This window comes from Camelus dromedarius, chromosome 4 (assembly GCF_036321535.1).
Source record: "Camelus dromedarius isolate mCamDro1 chromosome 4, mCamDro1.pat, whole genome shotgun sequence".
Lineage (NCBI taxonomy): Eukaryota > Metazoa > Chordata > Mammalia > Artiodactyla > Camelidae > Camelus > Camelus dromedarius.
The window spans coordinates 57,799,296-57,821,313 of record NC_087439.1 but is presented as its reverse complement, the minus strand read 5'-3'; the positions used below and the strand labels follow the sequence as shown (position 1 = coordinate 57,821,313).

At 32.5% G+C, this 22,018-nt stretch overlaps 1 protein-coding gene across 1 annotated transcript; it reads left to right on the top strand.

Annotated features, from left to right (window-relative positions):
- The first annotated feature begins 539 nt into the window (after positions 1–539).
- Positions 540–19,191, top strand: ZSWIM2 (zinc finger SWIM-type containing 2). Its single transcript, XM_010991756.3, has 9 exons — positions 540–704; positions 1,843–1,919; positions 3,452–3,492; positions 9,429–9,639; positions 10,696–10,947; positions 14,058–14,142; positions 14,874–14,986; positions 17,299–17,452; positions 18,379–19,191. Exons 1-9 carry the CDS (start codon positions 540–542, stop codon positions 19,189–19,191), a joined length of 1,911 nt encoding a protein of 636 aa, XP_010990058.3.
- Positions 19,192–22,018: the final 2,827 nt, after the last annotated feature.

Below are 22,018 nucleotides of genomic sequence, written 5' to 3'. Positions count from 1 at the left end.
ACACACACACACACACACACACACGACTCCTATCTTCTACATCTTTGATCTTCTCCCAGAGACTCATTCAGAATATGCATATAAAGAGCAATCCAGGAATGTTTGTGGAATATTATTGAATGTCAACAGTCATTCTGGGCTTTCTCATAAAAATGATGAATCATCACAGGATAACTTTAGCATCCAGAGCCCAAAGTGTAACCCTGCTGTGCGACTGTCCTAACACAGAATTCACGAGCCCTGCCTGCGAAGAACCAGCAGAAGGAACGCGAGAGATTTGACAGCGGTCTTTTCAGCCGCCAGGTTTTAAATCACCCAGTTGAGTATTAGAAACACTGCTCAGTTAGGAGCGTCGCTTCTGTTAGGAGTGGAAGCCGGTATGAGCTGTGGAAGCGACACCTCGGCGCAAGGCACGCCGGGACATTGCGGATCTCAACCACTGTCACCAAGGCAACCGGCAGGCACGCGGTTGTCATGGAGACAAGCGAGCGACTCCGAGAGCTTCGCTGAGGGGCCGCCTTCACCGGCACCCAGGGAAGATGCTCCGTGGAGGCAATAAGGCCTCAGAAAGAAGAAGACACTTGAGCGACCGCCTCAGCAGGCGACAAGACGAGGCGCTGAGCAGCAGCATCTACCTCCTAGGAGAGATGGGCCCCACCGCCTTCCTGCTGAGGGAGGAGGAGCCGGAAAACAAGGATTTCCGAGTAACTACCGCCCCCAACTCGCGTCAGCTCTCCGCTGGGCCGACCTGCCCGGTCCCCCCCAGGTCCACCCTGTATGTAGCCACTCGCTGCCGAACTCTACCTGCGAGTGTCCCAGACTCTGAAGATGTGCAAATTGCAAAGGGAAATAGTATTTGTTAGAAAAGTTACATTATTGGATGTTAGGACTCCAAATCGCATCCAGCTCTTCTAAGATGATCTCCCTTTATCTTTGGGCTTGAAAAAGTGAGGCGTTTTATATGAATATATGATTTGCATTGACATGCGTTCTCAGATCCGTTAGCAGTCACTAGCCCTGTAACTCAAACGAAATGAAAATCCTACAGTATGTTTACAGATTGCTAAATAAATAAAATCAGGTTGTCTTCACTTTTTAGTCCCTTTGAAGCTCTAAGAAGACTTTTTAAAACTATGGCCTAAATGGCGATGTCTTGGAAAGGTCTTAATAAATAAAAAGTTTTTTAATTTTGCTGAAAGACCACAGGTATTTCATATTCGCTTATCTTACTCTCACCACTCATAAGTCAGCCACTGCTCTAATTCTGGGGAGTTGACTTGGAAATTTTCAATTTAATGTTATGCATTTTAAGTACTAAATACAAATGACTAATCTGTGCTTATTTAAGACATCCTTTTTTCATTTTGTTGTTTACAACACTTAACGGCATTTAATAAATAGTTTAAGCTAATACAGACTTGGTGAATAAAATTAGTCTTGAATAAAATTAAACCCACCAATTCAATTGCACAAGTCAAGCCTCAGATGAGCTTCTTTACAAAAAGTCTTTAGCCTTGCTGCAAAGTAGAATCTTCTTTAAGAAATTTATACATTTTTTTAAAACTTTAAAATTAGATTTCTTTTCACGTGCCTAAATGTAGGTCACTTAAGAACAGTCTTAGCTGACAATGCAATTTGCTGAGCAAGGCAAAGAATATGGAAGTGAAAAATTAGACTGGTGTCAAGAATTAAGATATCCCAATGGACTATGTTCAACCTTTTGCAGTCACCTAAACTAAATTACCTCTTGAAATCTCTTTTAATATAATTTTCCATTAACTTAATTTTACTCTATAACTAAAAATTAACTAGAGTTTCTTTTAAGTATTTTTTTTTTTAAAGGTTTCTCTAGGAAATCCTCATGTTTGTAACTGTTCCACATTTCTGAAAGGAGGGGAACTTTGTAAGCATATATGCTGGTAAGTGACTTCGTAATGAAAATCTTCCACAAAGGAACATCTTGGTGTATTATATGTTTTGCCTTTTTCATGGTTTGAGTACTAAAAGATTAAAGAAATTTGGTGTTGGGAAAATATAAAGGGAAATGGTCATATTTTATCAATATAGCTTTGGGTGTTTTATTTTATTCCAGAAATTAAGTGAGGTTTAAGTCAAGAAACATACTACCACCTTTGCATGTTTGGAATGTTGTTTTTAATAAGAAAAAAAATCAATGTTTAGTTTTTCATTACATACAAATATGAAATCTAACTATAAAACAGGGGAAAAAACTCCCTGATTCAATGATCCAATGATTTCATCATTGATGATAATTACATGGTTCATTACGATTTTTTAAAATTTCATTATTTTCCTTTTCTGTAAGCATTTGACTGTGAATCTTTCAAAATAGAAGTAGGACTCCACTGAAGATTGTATCTGTCAAATCTGAATTTTTTCCTCTAGAATCAGAAGCCTGTTTATAGGAGATCCCAGAAATGAAAAACAAACAAAAATCTTCCCATTTAATTTAACCCCAACTCAATTAATTTTGTTTACCTACTATACTTACATCAACAAATCACTAATTATATTATTGTAGCATATTTATAATTCATATTTGAAGGGGAAAAAATTCAAAGAAGAAATTAAGAAACAAATGGGTGTTTTATATTCCTAATGCTTTTCTTTACAGGTTAAAAAACAGTATATATCTGTTATTTTTAATACTTTCATTTACCAAGTTTTTTGTTGTTTTGTTTTGAACAGTTTTTACTGAGCATCTACTGACATGTTATCTGCTCTAGTTATTATAAAAATATAAAAATAGTCCTTTCAAAACTTGTAATTTGGTATTATTACTATACTTAAAATAGGTTTTTTCCATTTTTACTTTATACCAGCTTCCTCAGGGTAAGGGCATTCTGTTCTGATTTTTATGTAATGTAGTTTACTTTTTACAGTATATTTACCATAAACTAAATGGAAATATAATCCAAGTATTTAATACACTAAAGTATACTTAATATATTTAAGTAAGAATTTAATATATATTTCCCACTTTTTAAAAAAGTCATACTCCATTTTAATTGGTGATAATTGAAAATATTTTTCTATCATACATTAAAGTAGTAAATTCCTTCATTTCCAGTAGTAGGAAACTTCCAGGGACATTTATAAGGAGTACTGTGAATACTTAGATTCCCTCACTAACCTCTCTCTGTGAACAACTCCATGTCATAAAAAAATACGTGGACTCATTCTGGAAATCTCTTTAATATAAAGTCTTTTGTTTCCATATATCATATTTTTTTCACGTAAGCTTATTTTAAAACATAAATTTAACTATTCTTGTAACAGAAAACTAATGAGAATTTTAAGTTTAACCCTAACACTTCCAGCAATGTAAATTCAATAATGCCATTCCTATTCTATATTAAAGTGAAATAATACCATTGAGGTTATGTCAGAAATAAATGTTTTATTTTGTTTTCCTACTTTTGAATATTAGGGTCTTGTTGAAAAAATTCAAGCTTCCAAGGAATCATGAATGTAAGTTGTGTTTGTGTGTGTGTTTACTAATTTGAAGTTAACACATTTAAAAATTTTTTATTTAGACATATTCTAAATTTAGACAGTTACTTTTCTAGAAAATCTGACAACTATCTGTAGCCTAGTTTGTTAAACATAAGACAGTTGGAACATTTTTCTTTCTATTTTACAAAAAAATGTGACTTTATATGCCACTTTAAATTAAAAGGCACAATAAAAAATGAGGTGAAATAATGGCTAGTTATTCATAGAAGAAATTTCCCTCATGTGTTCTAAGCAAAGATTCACAGTAGTTTCTGTACACAAATTTATTTAAATTATGAGAAAAATAACAATTTAACTTTTCTGATCCTGGGAATAGATGGTTGATGTGATACATAATTTCATTTAAAAATGTTCACTGACAAGTTTTTAATACAAAAAATGTATTTTTAGAGTAAAACAGTTTTTATATTGTAACTAAGTTGAATTTAAATGCAGGCATATGAAATTTTTTATCATTTTAAATTTTAAATTTAAATTCTAGAGTCCTCAAAAATAAAAGAGAAAGAAAAATAATTGTATTACATGTTATTTAGATTTGTACATTTTAGAATAAAGATGCTATCACTGTGGAAATGTTTCCTGCAAAGAGTTAACCTACATTAGACCCACCTAAGAACTGCAGCAGCATTTTAAAATTTATTAATAAATGTTTATAATATTCATAAATAATTGACGTGATAATCAGTTTTCAATTTTTTTTCAATTCAGGGCATTTGTTCTATTTAGGCAAGTTCTTTTCCCCCCAACTATTATAAAAGTACAATTACAGTAGACATCTAAAAGTTCTACTAGATGACAAAGTAATATTAGTGTTTCACAGTGATTTTTCTTTTATGCTCTTCTCTCACTCTACACATCATAGTTTCTGTCTCCAGCTATTACCTCTATACCAGTGATCTCCACATCTTATCAGCAGATCAGTGTTTCCAGCTGCCTTCTGGGCAGCACAATTTTGGAGTTCCCATAGGCATTTTAAATATTAAATTCTTCTCATATGAGTAGTATTCCCTACCTCAACTATTGGCTTTCCTTTTTCTCTGATCTCTAAAGCTAGAAACCACGGCATTCACCATGCTTTTTATCTCTTCCAACCTCTTCTCTCACAAAACAAATCCTTCCAACCTCTTCTCTCACAAACAAATCCTGTTTATGTTACATCCTACCTAGTTCTCAACAGTGATCTGACCTCTCCATCCTCATTCTCACCTTTGTTCAACCTTCATTTGTCCTTAGTACTATTCTTTGCAGCCTCCTTGTTTCTAGCACCTACACTTTATTCCTTCCTCCTTCACATTGTAGACAAAAGGTTCTTTCTGAAATGTCATTGCTCTCTACTTCACCCTCTCTCAATCCCTTCATACACAATCATTAGGTTGTATGATTTCATAATATAGTTTTCTTCTCTATTTCTCCATTTTATGCACCTAAAGTTAAATGTTCACATCCTCTCCAAAGTCTTAGTTATTCTCTACACTCTTTTCTGTATCATTTTCACAAGCTTCTATAATGGGGCTGCCAAAAGAAATACAATGTGAATCACGTATGTAATTTTCTAGTAATCATATTATAAAAAGTAAAAAGAAACAAGAAGATTAGTTTTAATAATATATTTTAATTTAACCCACTACATCAAAATATTATCATGTCAGCATGTAATCAATATAAAAATTATGAGATATTTTAATGTCTTTTCATGGTGTTTAAAATCCATTGTGTATTTTATGCTTACAGTGCATCTCAACTCAGACACTATGGTTTCATTGGAAATGCTTGATCTACATTTAAACATCATAAAATAATTCAGTTGAAAAATAGATTCACATAATACCCAAATTGTTATAAACATACTTAAAAATTTTCCAATAACTATAGATTATCAGTTTTCCATTTAAATTTAAATTTAAAAAATTTTAAATTCAGTTTTTCAGTCACACTATCCACATTTCAAGTGGATGGTCACATATGGCTAATGGCTACCATATTGGACAGTGCAGCTCTAGCCAGTTACATTCAACAAATATTTATTGTACTGCATATTAGTCAGGATCTCTGCTAGGTGATTTTCTATAAATTGAGTCATATGAATTGCCAATATTTAGATTTTTTTATCTACAAAAGTAACAATTTCATATGGATCAATCTGTATTATCCTTTGTAGTCTTGAAGGCAGAAACCATGTCTTAGTCTTTTTATAAATATCCCTGTAGTAGGGAATTTTTTTAATGTTTAAAATTGATTCTACATATTAATTTTGAAAAATTGTTTCTTCCTAAAATAAAATAATTTTCATACTCATATTTGAAATAAATTTTAGTTATTCAACATTGAGAAAATCTTTTGTGCTCAAATATTCAAAGAAAGTATGTCTCACTGATATTGAAATTTGTTATTTAAATGAAAGCTAGAACAAACATACATGAAAATTAAAGTAATTCAAAGAAAGCTATAAGCAATTATTCATTAATACTATGAAAAGCATGTATATGATTATAGAGATGGTCACTAGTAATGAAGCAGAAGTGTTTTGAACATTGCTTATATTCTTTTCTAAAACAAATGTGTACACAGTTATTTGTATCTTAGTGTTGCATACCAGAAACCTAAGACTCTCTTATTTTTGAAGGCCTACAAAGATGATTACTTAGGAACTTTTTATAAAGATACCAATTTTTTAACACAATATTCTTTCCCATCACCCAACAAATATTTCCCAGCAAGACCTAGATTTACCACTTAATGATTTCTTCTAAATACAATGTCTAGTGAATGCCATCTGTTCCTTTTTTCAATTAAATATTTATGGGTAAAATAAAAACATAATTAAGGAAAAAAATTTTAATTTCTACCACAAATATATAATACATTTTTATTTTCTATTTTCCTTTTTTGACTTTGTGACCTCATAGTCTGTGGGAATTCTGTGTTCTACTTTTATCACACACTGTTACTTTATCAATATTTTCAATGCTTTGTAGTCTCTAATTCAAGTCATCAATGAATTTTAAACAAATTATATTTATTTAAATTCTACTGAATATGGTATATCATAATTTATTTAACATTCTTCCATTGTTACGCATTTATTTCTAACTACCTGTTATATTCTTTGTACATGAAACTTTTTCTTTCAATTATTCCTTTAACCTAAAGTCTCATTAACTGGATCTTAGAGTAAAAGTTTTTTTATTGAGATATAATTGACAAATAACATTATATTAGTTTTGGATGTACAACCTAGTGATTCAATATTTGTTTATGCTGCAAAATGATCACCACAGTAAGTCTAGTTAACATCCATTACCACATGTAGTTACAAATTTTTTTCTTGTGATGGAAAATTTTAGTTATTCTCTTAGCAACTTTCAAATATACAATTCAGTACTATTAACTGTAGCCTCCATGCTATACATTATGTTCCCATGACTTATTTGTTTTATAACTGGAAGTTTGTACCTTTTGACCACCTTCAGGCATTTCTCCTACCTCCTAGTCCTCACTTCTGGCAACCACCAATCTGTTCTCTGTATCTAGGAGTTTGAGATTTTTTTTTCTTTTTTAAGTATTAATATTTTTTATGTCTGTCACCCATATGTATTGCCTATTTTTTTAAATTTTTGCTGATTTATTATTTTAGCAATATATCAATTTTCTGCTAGTTTTGCTTTTTTTAGGCACATTTAAACATATTACAAAAGCATAAAATTAAAGACATTAACAGCGTATTTAAGTCTCCAAAGAAAATAAAGATACACAGAAATATTTTGAAAAGCTAATAATTTTTCTATAGTATTAGAAAAAAAGACTAAGTCACACAAAGTGGAAAAAAATGCCTGATACAAGGTTCATAGTAATCTATTCATTCCTAGTAAATTAGATAAGAAAATAGATTTCATTCTCCCATACATCTAACATACCCTTAGAAGAAGTAAAAGGCCCTGAAATAACTTTTTTAAACAGAAAAAGAAAATAACATAAGGCAAAGAAAGCATAACATTCTGTTTATTGCTTCTTATTTAGTAGGCTTAATTCTGTGTCTGTGGCTCATTTTGATTTCAGCTCACTTTGACATTAATAAAATTGAACATCTTATATTGCCTTGTTTACTATTTTTACTGCATGTGTGAATTGTACTTTTCCTATTTATTTCTTGGAATAAAACTATAAATTTGTCCTAAATATAGGGATTACTCCTCTTTGAAAATATTTTCCTAATGCCATAATTCTTTTTTATATGGTTTTATTCAATTTTGGTATGTATATTGACTTTCGTGTCTTGTTAAATCTGACCATTTTTACCTTTCATGTACATTGTTTCAATACTTTGAAAGTTATCTTTCTCCCATAGTATTTTGGAGATTTTTTTCCTGCTAGTTTTTCTGTTTTATTTTTATTCTTCCTTATGGCATCCATGTATAGTTGTATTGGTATAAATTGGAGGTTGGTATTTGGTTTGAATTAATTAAATTTTCTCCATATTTCTAACCCATTATCTCAATAACAGCTATTGAACAGTGCTTCGTTTTGTCCTTATTTCATAATTTTTATTATTTGGTGAATTCTTGCATATTTTATTGTTTTTTATAATACGTTATGATACCTGGTAAAATTAATTATCTTACTCTTCTCTATAAAAGAATATTCTTTCATAGTCTCATACATGAATTTTTCCAAATCAATTTCAAAAGAGTTTGCTTCTCCCTTTGATTCTCCAATTCATGTTATACCATATAGAACAGTCTGTGGCCAGCTCCTCTTATGAAATTTTATGTTTCAATATATCTGCTGCCCCAGAGAATCTTTACTCCCCAAAGCAAAATCTTTTGTTCTCTTATTTTCCTCCTCATTTTTTTCGGGAGCAGATGTTGCTGTGTCTCTGTGACAAATAGCCCTCATCCTCCAAAGTAATGGTTAATTAAAGTATGATACCCTCCTACATTCCACCCGCCACCCCACCTCAGACAAGGAACAGAGATTTCTGTATTGAAATGTAACTATGATGTTTTCAGTATTATTAGTATTTAATTGGTAATCTTTTTAAAGAAATTGGAGCTTTTGATTATCTTGTAAATAATTTTTAATCTCTATATATTAAAGAATGTATAAAATGAATAGAAGTCAGGGGGGCCAACAATAGCTGGCATTTAAGTTATGGCGTGTTAAGGAGAGGGGAAGGGGAAGGAGCATGGGGATGGGCCAGAGAATAAAGGGATGTAGGATGCCCCGATCAAAACTATATGCACTTAGTGCACCATTTCTTATAAGGACAGCAAGATGGAGAAAATTCAGAAGTCAAAGAATGGACATCCCAAGGGTGCAGGCAGTATATAGTTCCTAATAGGTTGTCCCGAGGAATACTGACCATCTGTGAAGGATTTGGCTACCAAGACACTCTCGTAGGGACATAAAGCTGAGACAAGAAAAAAGGCACGACTGAGTCTTGTGCTCTCATTATCTATTTACTAATTTATTCATCTAAAAATATTAATTACACTAACTACTCAAGTATCGCTTCCCCTTTATGTGTTTGTGCACATTTCTTTAAATACTACTGTATGTTGTTTTAAAAATATTTGTTTATGGATAAGAGAACAGATCAAAATGTAAGACATGATTGTAACACCAATCCAAGGATGAACACTATCATATAATTAATCCAAAACGTTTATAATGCACTGGTTGCACTGACTCTTTTCAGTAACAAGAGAAAAAAAGAGGTAACTTCCACTTATTTAATAAATGATCTTTTGGCTCTGAAAGGAATACAAAAAGGAGGTAAATGTCAACCAAAATTGTGTTTCTGATAATTGGGAAGATATGCTAACTTTCGCCTAAGTTGTTTCTAAATCTGCAGTTTTGCCACTGAATTTTAATACTGTGGAATTTATCACTAGCTGCTTTGCAGTTAGGTCTTGTGGAAGGAGAAATCAGCGACTTGCTTCGGGGCATACATCGAGTTCAAACTCCCCAACAAGGAATGAACAATGAAAGTGCACAGATTGAAGAAGATGGTTACATTAAACAGAAGGAAATTGGTTCTGACGATATCTGCTCTATTTGTCAAGAAGTACTTTTAGAGAAAAAGCTCCCTGTCACCTTTTGCAGGTGACATGTTATTTTTTTGGATTCTAAAAACTTATTAAAAATATTCTAATTTAATATGTTTGTAATTGATTATGTTATGAAACACGGTGATAGAGAAACAATACATATTTAAATAATTATATTTAATTGGCTTCCTTTTATTTCCTAACATATAAGTTGTGAGAGGGCCTATTCTTGCTCTAAATATTTCTGGGCTACGTTTTAAAGAGTGAAAGTTAAAGAATAACTCTACTTTCACTTTAAGTTATTAAAATAGATAATTTTCATGTTTTTGTTTTATACATATGCATATTTGCCATGGCTTAGAGTAGTTACAAAGAGTTTTCTGGAAGTAAAGATTATTGTACTTTAAAATGATTAAAAAAAATTCTCTCTAGCATTTCAAAATTTTATCTTTAAACCTAAATAGTTTAAAATTTCATTTATTCATAAATGTTTATTGAGAGTGTTATAGTCAACTATTCTTCAAGACACTAGAAAGTTGGACTTGGAAAATTTGGGCAGCCATTTAATGTTGAACTTTTTAATTCTTTTTTTCTCCTGATTATTTGCCAAAATTTTCATCCACATTGTATTTTTTCACATAGCTGCTTTTGCATATTTTAAAATTATTAACTATTTCCCAAATATTATTTCTCTCAGCAGATACTTATTGGGTACTATCACATACTGTGTGATTTCCAGAAAAATAAGGTGACATTCCTCCGTGATTGATGCTTTTAATTTAAAAAATAATTATTATTATAATTTTCCTCTGTTCTAAGACTATATTCACTCCCACTTTAAATATGAAAAATATTATAATGATGCAAAATCTTTTACCACCATTTCATTGAAATGGGGGAGATTTTATTTAAAATTCTGATATACTAAATTAAGGATAGATTAGATTAGATAGATGAGATAGTGTTTAATCAAACTGTATCTGGAGAATCAGTTCAGAATCTATTTTTATGGGAAATAAAGATGGTAGCACAGAAAACTTATTTATGTAAACACATATAGATAATAACTTTGCTGTATACAAATGGTAAACTTGAATTTTATTTCTAACAGGTTTGGCTGTGGCAATAGTATTCATATAAAATGCATGAAGATCTTAGCTAATTATCAGGATATGATATCAAACACTTCCATGTTGAAATGTCCTCTGTGTAGGAAAGAGTTTGCTCCATTAAAACTTATTTTAGAGGAATTCAAAAACTCTAGCAAACTTGTGACTGCAGCTGAGAAAGAACGACTAGATAAACACCTTGGAATTCCCTGCAATAACTGTGAACAATTTCCTATTGAGGGAAAGTGTTATAAGTAAGTATCAATCAGTACAATTATACACATGTTTTATAACTTTTTTAATTTTAGGAAACTTTGAATATTAGAGTACTAATCATTTAGCCGTCTTCTTTTCCTCCTTTATATAGTGTGTTTGCCTTAAAGATGGCTGTTTATTTAGGATTTTCAGACTGGTGATCTGTGTCAGCCCAGTACCTCGGAAATTCCAATTGTTTTATTTTCTTTATTCACACAAGGGTTCTGGCTTTGCATTCCAGTCTGGATTGAGAGTCTGAAGTAGCATCCTTCCCTGGAAGCTCTGGGCACAGGCTTTGTAGTCTGGCCTAAGTGAGTTTCCAAGCTCAGAGCCCTGCTAGATAGCCCTCTGGGCCGCCCTATAACATTCTTGAACCACCAATGAGATCATTGCCAAAAACTCACAGGATCAAGCCAGGGGGATATTGACTAGACTGACTGAATATTACACAAGTTCCCCCAATTCCAAATTGCAATGTGTGCATATTTTGTTTTCTTTTGTATCTTATACCTCAATGACAACAATGAGAAACTTATTAGAGAAAGCAATTTTCATTACTTGTTGAGTAATCCTCAAACTTTCCCACAATTCCCATAATAAAACATCAATTAATTGCCATGCTCGGGAAATTGTGCTTTCTTAATTAAAATCTTTTTTTTTCTTTTTTTTAAGCTGGGGATTGAACCCAGGACCTCATGTATGCCAAGCATACGCTCTACCACTGAGCTATATCCCCTACCCCAGACACACTTTTTGAAATTTATTTAATTTTTAAAATTTTGCTAGGGGGGAGGTAATTAGGTTTATTTATTTTTAACGGAGGTGCTGGGGATTGAACCCAGACTTCCCGTGTGCTAGGCATGAGCTCTACCACTGAGCTATACCCTCCCCCCTTAATTAAAATCTTAAGTTAACTGTATGTTAAGAAAAAAAGTACATTGTTTTGATCTTTGTTAAAATTTTTTCTAAAATGCATCAACTTACTTTTCAGTCTTCCTGGAATTATGTTATGATATGATAAGTCCAATTAATATATTTTTAAAACCCTCTCATAAAACCATAGAACTGTTTTTATTACCCCCAACAGTGAATGTACCTTTCTTCTCTGAACTGTTTTAGACCTTTGTTTTCTCAGCGTGCCACATAAAAGTAAATCAACCAGAGCACCATTAGCAAGTCTTTGTTAGAAAAGAGCTAGCCTGAGGCGGCTCCAAAGGAGCATTTGCACTTAAGAAGGGCAGAATTTTTTTAAGGTTTAGCAGGAGGTTTTGAGCTAGTTTCAGAAATGTTGGTTAAAGGGAATTCTAGAAAAAGGAAAAACTTGATATTTGGTAGTAGAAGCCATTGTTTGAGCAGTCTGAATTTTCTCAAGGGGGTGGATACAAACAATAAGGAGCTAAAATTACGTGTGGTAAAGGGTTTGGGAGGAACTGCTGTGCGGGACAAGGACAGGAGAAGCCACAGCGTAAAATGTTCAGTCTTTATAGTGATGTATTCCTGAGATGGTTAACGTCAGCCTTGGGAAGTTATCTCAGATCTTGCTTTTTAGTATTTTGTGAATGACAGTGCACTCCTCTGTCACTCTGAGCCCTCCGACTGCTCTTTCTGTCCCCTCAGTGAGTCTTCCCACTGCCTCTCAGTGCAGGCTTTCTCCACTCTTCTGCTGCCTTCCTGCTGCTCTTCACTCATCTTGGAGAATAACTTCTCCTCTATGGGTTTGGCTCAAAATTATTCACATCTATATCAATCTCCTTTCATAAATCAAAGAATTCACTTCCAACATTTGTGATTTCACCCTCCTTCTATTCCCTCAAGTACTAAAATTTCAGTCATTAGCCTGAAAAAACTATTTTCAGTAGTTTTAGGAATGGATTGAGTAGGAGATAAGATAAACTAGAGAGCTTTTCAGTTCCTACTTCATTAGAGTTTTAAAATACAGCTACTTATCTTTTAAGAAGTTAATTCCAAAAACAATTATTAAGAATCTCCCATGAATGTATAAATAATAATAATAATTAATTAATTAATTAATACTTGATGCTTCTAAGATGTCTAAAGGCTATATTTTCCCAGATTTCTCATGGAAATAGTCTTCTAATTCTTCGAAGTAAGAAAATAAGTTTATTTGCTTGGAATGTTATTTTTTGGTGGATATTGCTACATGTAAATTAAACTTCTTTGCTTGTGGCAAAATGTTCATAAATGATATATGTTTAGATTGAGCTTTGTGGAAAATGAAGTTTTTTAACTTTTTATGCATATACCTTTTTCCATTTTGTAAGGAAAGAGAGGGACTATAATATAATTCTTGTTTTCAAGAAGTATTCTGCTGTGTATAACTCTAGCATTCATGAAATAATTGGAAAACACTGAGTAACCAAATAATAGAATATCTAATAGGCTGTAGATCCTAATGGAATTTAGAGAAAGAGATAAATGAAAGCTAAGATACTCCAGGAAGACTTCATGATAAGGATATGTGGTAGGCAAAATAATGCCCTCCCAAATATATCAACATCCTTATGCCCAAAACCTGTATGTTAGGCTGCATCTTGTAGAATAAAGGGTTGCAGATGAAATTAAAGTTACACATCATTTGACCCTGAAATAGGGAGTTTATCCTGGATTGCCTAGGCTCAGTGTAATCACAAGTGTTCTTAAAAGTGGAAGAGGGCGGCAGGGTAGAAATTCAAAGAGATATGTGACTATGGAAGAAAGGCACAGAGAGATGCTGCATCTCTTGCTTTGAAGATGGAAGAAAGGGCCACAGTTAAGCTAAGGAAGGTGGGCAGCCTCAAGAGGAAAGGGCAGAGAAGCAGATCTCCTCTGTAGTGTCCAAAAAGGAATGCAGTTCTGTAGACCCCTTGATTTTAAACCCAACCAGAGCCATGTCACACTTCTGACCTACAAAACTGTAAGATAACAAAGTGTTGTTTAAGCTGCTAAATTGGTTGTAATTTGTTACAGTAGCAACAGGTGACTAATACAGGGTGAGACTTAAGATGAGCCTTGTATATTTGCATAGTTTCCAGGAAATTTTGACTAGAATCTTTCACCAAAAGGCATCAAAATAATTGGATTTTCTTTCTTGTGTATTTTGCATTTTTAGGTGTACCAGATGTGTAGAATATCACTTATGCCAGGAATGTTTTGACAGCTGCTGCCATCCTCCTCACTCATTTACATTTCGTGAGGTGCACTATCCACCTTGAATTTCATGTAGTATTTGTATTTGTCCTATTGTAAATCTAAGTATCATCTAATAATAAGACTACATAACTCTCCAGAATAGAGCTGATTGTGTTTGAATAAAAACCTAAAACCATAATTTTTGGAGAACTCTTTTTCATAAGGATTTATGGGCAATCGGTTCTTACATTGGTAATTTATAAAAATCCAACACAGTAGCAAACGTCTGATGCTATCATACATAAATCTTAAGGATAGAAATTACAGCCATCAAACTTGAAAATTCATTTTTAAACAAGATCTCAACATAACAAAATGACATACAATATTACTGACAACCATTCATGGTTTTAAAATTTCTTACATCAGCATAGTGAAACTCATGGAATTTTATTGCCATCATTTGAACTTAGCAAGTATCTCCCGATGCTGAATAATAATGCTACCTTCTACTTACTCCACAAGATAAAACATCCACAATTACCATTATCGATTAATAGATGAATATTTTTACCTTAAAAAGTAATGGTATAGTAGCTGTGTAACAGTGTGTTAGATTCATTCATAATGTGTAAATTCTTTAATGTGTTCAAGAGATATATTTTTAAATGATGAGGCCTTATTCACATTACTTTATTTACATTATTATGTTATTGATATGCAGCCTTCTGATTTTTATTCACCAGATTAAAATTTCCATGATTTGCAAATAACATCCACTTTTTACCTATTACAGAAGAGAAATCAAAGATGGAGATCACTAGAAAAAAGATCAGATGAAACTGTAAAATATACAGATATTAAAAATGAGATAGAAGAAAAGATGCCACACTTTCAAGAAAAGCAAGGGTGAGATTCTCAGTAAAATTTGTATTTCTTGTATGACTTGGGATATTTAAATAATTTTTCAGTTCAAATAAGTTTTATTCATTTCTTTATTCAATATGTATGTATTGAGTATATATGTACTAGGTGACTTTACAGTATTCAAGTGAAGAGCAAGGCTCTGGAGTCAGAATAATTATAATTATTCTGAAGATAATTATAAAACCAGTCTCAGAAATTTTGTGCATGTGGAATTAATACACATAGTAAATATTCAAATAATGCTGTCTATTATAATTATTAATTCTACCAACAATAATACTAGGTATTAGAGATATAGTAGTTTCCTCAGTAATTAAGTGATCATCTAAATAAATGTAAAATTAAAACTGACATAAGTTATATAAAGAAAAAACACAGGGAGCTTTGAAATTTGCTTTGAATTGACCTCTAAGGGAAGGATGTCTTTTTCCCCTCTTTCTCCCTCTACTCTACCCCCGTGGGAGAAGAGTGCTGAGCAACTGGCTGTATTTCAGAACCCAGACTCAGGCTCTTTACTAGTGGACAGGCGTCCGGACCTTTTGTCATACTTCTTATCAATTAAGGAAAATTAAACATACTGTGTATTACTAACATATTAGGTACATATACAAAGATCATTTTAAAAGGATGGGATAAAATTAAAGAATTTTTAAAAGATAATTTCAATAATTAACCAAACAAAAATTGTACTTGTTTATATATATGTATGTGTATATATATATTTCTATCTGGTTGGATAGAAATGTATTTTTTGTGCTGGTTTGCAGTTAGTATGCATAGAAAACCATGTAAACGCCACAGGGTAAATGGTTCACTCTCTACAGTAACCACAGATGATCTGCTGTGACCATCCAGCACCCTCACTCTTTCAACATTTACGTGTTTCACAGAAAGTCATAGTCATACAAATAGGATTATAATACATTTTTTTAGGGAAGGGATTTTTTTGATTCACATTTTCTGTTAAACAAACACATACTTTCCTCTTTGGCAAAAGAGGTTAAATCCCTGCGACAGTGAACTCACAAGGCAGACTCAGATGGAGACCAGTGAACGTGAGGTACCGACGAGGCCCGGGCTAATCTGGAATTGTAGATACAAACCTGAGGGGAAATATATACATGTATTTCTGTCCAACCCAGTGGCTATCTGGCCCATGCCTTGTGGGTTCTCCACACACTTCAGAAACCACAGTTCTTGTGGGGCATAAAATGCCTTGTGGGTATAAAATGAGCCCATCTAAAGGCTTTCCATCTTCATTTCCCTTGGCCCTGGCTGCGTATCACACTTCAACCTATTAGAATGATAAATTGTGTAATGAATGGTTTAGATTATTGTAGGGGGAGGCAGGAGAACATTAGGGGTGGAGGGACATTCTAGGCAGAAAAATGGAATAAATAAAAGGAGAGAGTTTCAAGATAAAAAAAGTGATTAACAACCTGAAATAATAAAAACACACAGATTTTTTTTTTAGTTGACGATTAGATGACCTTGGTAAAAGCAATTTCTGTAACATGCTGGAAGTGTATCTGCACAGTAATGAGAAGTATAAACCTTTCTAAAGAATATGTTTGAACTTTACTCTGAATGACTTTCAAATTATAGGAATGCATCTAACCTTTTAATGAAAATTTTGTTTTTAAATATTTGTTTTAGCTGTTTTATCAGTTGCTTAGTGACGTCAAATTTACATTGTATAATCTTAGTTATGTTGGTTGGTACTTTTTGTACAAAAATGGGATTGATACTTTTAGAGTACATTAACGTTGTCTAACAGTACTGAAGTAGTAAGCATATACCTCAAGGGGAAATGAGTTTCCTCATAGATTATGATCTGCCAATTTATTATAGTGGCCTGAAATACTTAATGTTGCTTACTATGCACCATATACCCTACCAGATGGCAAAGTGAATTGGGTTGTATTTTTCTAAACACAAGCCTGTGTGTTGGCTCAGACTGAAATAATTTGAGTATATGATTTCTCACCAAAATTCTGTTCTGGTTTCAATGATGTTAAAAAGTGCAAATCAAAAAAATTCAAGTTAGTATTTTTATTTGAAATGACTAAATTTTGTTCTGATATGAAATTGATGTTGAAATTGGATCGATCTTGTTCAAGATCAATACAATAGATTTTTTAACTTTATAATGTACGAGATTTACTACCTTCAGTTCTAGAAAGCATTGCGTTCACTTGCATTATTTATAAGGAGGTTATTACCTGTGCTATTGATTATTTCCTGACCTATAATTACATATGAACATTCATGTCTCTCTGCTTATTCTCATTTAGCCAACTTTACACACCAAAACATGTGGTAAAGTCACTGCCTCTCTTACTGATCACAAAGAGTAGTAAGCTGCTTGCTCCAGGCTACCAGTGTCGACTTTGTTTGAAGGCATTTTGTCTTGGTCAACATACAAGATTGCTACCATGTACTCACAAGGTAGAAGTCACATCATTTTGGTTTAACTTTCCCTGTAGGGCTAGTTTTCACAAATAAAGTGACAATTTAAGTCCCTCCTTTTACTTTTCAGTTGAATTATGAGCAGGGATGTTCAAATTGAACAGTACATGTAGAAAGCTGGAACAGATACTACTGAGAAGGCAGCTCTGCCCACAAAGGATGGAGAACTATTGATGAGGATTCATTTCTGTATATACTGTTGAGGAAAGATAAAATGGCACCTTAAGATAGATTCTTTTATCTATTTTAGTTACCTGTGAAAAGAACAAGCTTATAGAATACTAACTTTCTAATGTATTTTTATGATTCTTTAGATGAAACAGAAATGCTTAATTTGGCATAGTTTTATTATTTTTTCAAACAAACTCACTGGAATCAAAGTCTAATATTGCTGGATCACTATATAGTTGGTAACCAGGTTTTTTTTCAGACAAAATTGTTTGAATAAATAAATTTTTATAGCTTTTGAGTCACCCTTAAAATGTCTGATTCTTTGTTTTCTTCCCTAGAATATAATTTGTCACTATATCTTACCATCATCATATGAATTCCCAACTCTAGTTGGCTCTGACTTTTTTTATTATTTAAGAATTTTCATTCATTAGAAAGCAACAGTGAAATTAATGGCTTGAATAAGTAGTGAGTTTTTAACAAAATTGCAGAAATGGTATTCATAGACACCTTTTCATTTTAATGTGGAAAATGGAGATCAGTCTATAACCAATTACATTTTTAAGAGAACTTCTTCAAAATACTTCCATAAAACTTGATAAATTATATTACCTTCCAATTTTGTGAAACCATTTTTAAAGTAACACAATAATGAAACTGGGGGAAATTTACATGGATAATATGTTTTAAATAAAATAATATATCTCTGATTAACTTACAACTTTTTTTTTAAGTTTCATAGGAAATGTATTGACAGTTGGTTATTCCACAAGTGCAATTCATGCCCTATTGACGGACAAGTTATATATAACCCTTTAACCTGGAGTGATACAGCAGTGAATGGACATGCACATCAGTCTGTTCCAAACACAGGCATCACTCATCTGTCAAAACAGGAAGAACCAGAACTTTTTATCCCTGGCACTGGATTAATCTTAAAACAAAATAGACTTGGAATTTTACCTAACATACCTCAACATAATTCTGAAAAGTTGAATACACCTCAAAGTCCAACAAATACTTATCAGAGTATAACAATAAATGATCTATACTCTATCAAATTAGATGATTCAAATTCAAGAAAATCAATCTATGAATATAAAGTTAGCCAACATTTCCCCAGCTATCTCCAAGATTTACCCACTGGATCCTCTGGGAAAATATACTCTCAAACATTTTTTCCTGCTATTGGTCACAAGAATATTGTATGTCCGACTAGAATGGAAAATTCAGGTATCAGTAAAAAACACCACACTGATGAAAGCCAGAAGATCAACAAAGACTGTAAATGTACTAACGACAAGTCAAAGAAGACTCTTGGTACTCAAATAAGAGAGGACAACAGGAGATCAAATACTTTACTTCCAGAAGATTTAAATCTTACTGTCAATCAGGGTACAACTAAACTTAGTTCAACTAAAAGGCATAATAATTACACAGGGAAAATTAGACCAAAATGTGGTCATTTATTCAGAAGGCCTATATCTCACTCTTCAAATACAAAAAGTACTGAGCTATCTTTAATATTGGAAGGAGTTCAGTTATGAAAATGTATTTTTATTAACATCAGAAAATATTTGAATATTGAACATAAAAATGCTTTTTTGTAGAACATAAAAAACACTATATACTCTTGACAAATACATGTAAAATTCTCTGTTGTTATTTTGCCTACTTGTCTATGAATAATGACTTACATCTAAAGGATATAGGATATAGCCCCATTCTTTTTCTTTTTTGACTTTTTTTTTGAGTTACAGTCATTTTACAATTTTGTGTCAGATTCCAGTGTAGAGCACAATTTTTCAGTTATACATGAACATACATATATTCATTGTCACATTTTCTTTTCACTGTGAGCTACCACAAGATCTTGTATATATTTCCCTGTGCTATACAGTATAATCTTGTTTATCTATTCTACATATACCTGTCAGTATCTACAAAGTTTGAAATCCCATTCTGTCCCTTCCCACCCTTCTCCCTCTTGGCAACCACAAGTTTGTATTCTATGTCTATGAGTCTGTTTCTGTTTTGTATTTATGTTCTTTTTTTTTTTTTTAAGATTCCGCATATGAGCAATCTCATATGGTATTTTTCTTTCTCTTTCTGGCTTACTTCACTTAGAATGACATTCTTCAGGAACATCCATATTGCTGCAAATGGCGTTATGTTGCCTTTTTATGGCTGAATAGTATTCCATTGTATAAATATGCCACATCTTCTTTATCCAGTCATCTGTTAATGGACATTTAGGCTGTTTCCATGTCTTGGCTATTGCAGGTAGTGCTGCGATGAACATTGGGGTGCAGGTGTCATTTTGTAGTAGGGTTCCTTCTGGATATATGCCCAGGAGCAGGATTCCTGGGTCATACAGTAAGTCTATTCCTAGTCTTTTGAGAAATCTCCATACTGTTTTCCACAGTGGCTGCACCAAACTGCATCCCTACCAGCAGTGTAGGAGGGTTCCCTTTTCTCCATAGCCTCTCCAGCATTTGTCATTTGTGGATTTTTGAATGATGGCCGTTCTGACTGGTGTGAGGTGATACCTCATCGTAGTTTTGATTTGCATTTCTCTGACAATTAGTGATATTGAGCATTTTTTCATGTGCCTATTGATCATTTGTATTTCTTCCTTGGAGAATTGCTTGTTTAGGTCTTCTGCCCATTTTTGAATTGGGTTGTTTGTGGCCCCATTCTTTATAAGACTTAAATCATTAGGTGTCTTGATGAGTAAGTTCAGGATGTTATAATTATGAATAATTTTTTGAATGTTTACACATGCCTTTACACTGATTAAAGTAATTATTTTTAATTAGGGAAATAGATTTTTCCCCATATTGAGTCACTGTTTTCAAACATTCCACTTGATAACATATAATATGCAGGGATTCTTTCCAGGTACTTATGTATTTTTCACATTTCCTTGCACTAATATTCACCACAAACCTATAGGTAAATGCACATGATGGTTTTCCTTTTTCCTTTATTTTCTTAAAAGAGTATTCTTATATATGAAATGAGATAAAATATCCTTATAGTGTTATAAGGCATTAAGGCTATATGCCACATTTATAATGGTTTTACTAGGGTTTTTAAAATCAAGAAATGTATAAATACTACTAAATTCCTTTATTAAATTGAAGTATAATTGATTTATAATATTGTGTTAGTTTCTGATGTACAGCAGAATGATTCAGTATTTTTGCAGATTATATTCCATTATAGGTTAAGATAGTGAGTGTAATTCCCTGTGCTATTCCATTATAGGTTATTACAAGATAATAGGTGTAATTCCCAAGTATATCCTTGTTGCTTATCTATATATATATAGTTATATATATAGATATATAATTTGTATCTGTTAATCCCATACCCCTAATTTGTCCCTCCCTGCTTCCCTCTCCCCTTTAGTCACCACAGTTTGTTTTCTATATCCATGAGTCTGTTTCAGTTTTGTATATAGATTCATTTGTAGTATTTTTTAGATTCCACATATAAGTGGTATCATAGTATTTGTCTTTGTCTGACATATTTCACTAAGGACAATATTTTCGAGGTCCATCCAGATTACTGCAAATGACACTGCAATATTTCATTCTTTTTATGGCTGAGTGATATTGCATTGTATTTATATACACCACATCTTCTTAATTATGTTGAGATATGTTCCCTCTATATCCACTTCGAAGAGTTTTTATCATGAATGGATGTTGAATTTTGTCAAATGCTTTTTCTGCATCTATTGAGATGATCATGTGACTTTTATCCTTCCTTTTGTTAATCTGGTGTGTCACTCTGAGTATATTGAACCATCCATGTGAAACTGGAGTAAATCCAACTTGATCATCATGTATGATCCTTTTTAGGTATGTTGAATTAGGTTTGCTAATATTTTGTTGAAGATTCTTGCATCCATGTTCATCTGATTTTCTTTTTTTTTTTGTAAGGTCTTTGGTTCTGGTATCAGAGTAATGGTAGCCTTGTAGAGGGAATCTGGGAGTGTTCCCCCTTCTTCAGATTTTGGAAAAGTTTGAGGGGTTTGAGAAGTTTCTAGAAATTTGTTCATTTCTTATAGGCTGTCCAATTTGTTGCTATATAACTGTTCATAATGCTCTCATAATTTTTTTGAATCTCTGTGGCATCAGTTATTATTTCTCCTCTTTCATTTCTTACTTTGTGAGTCCCCTCTCTTTTCCTCTTGGTGAGCTTTTGGTTTCATTGATCCTTTGTTTTTTTAATCTCTATTTTATATATTTCCTCTCTTGTCTTTTATTTATTTCCTTCCTATTCCTTCCTTCTTTCTGCTGACTTTGGGCATTGTTTCTTCTTCTTTTTCCAATTCTTTTAGGTGGTAGGGTAGGTTGTTTATTT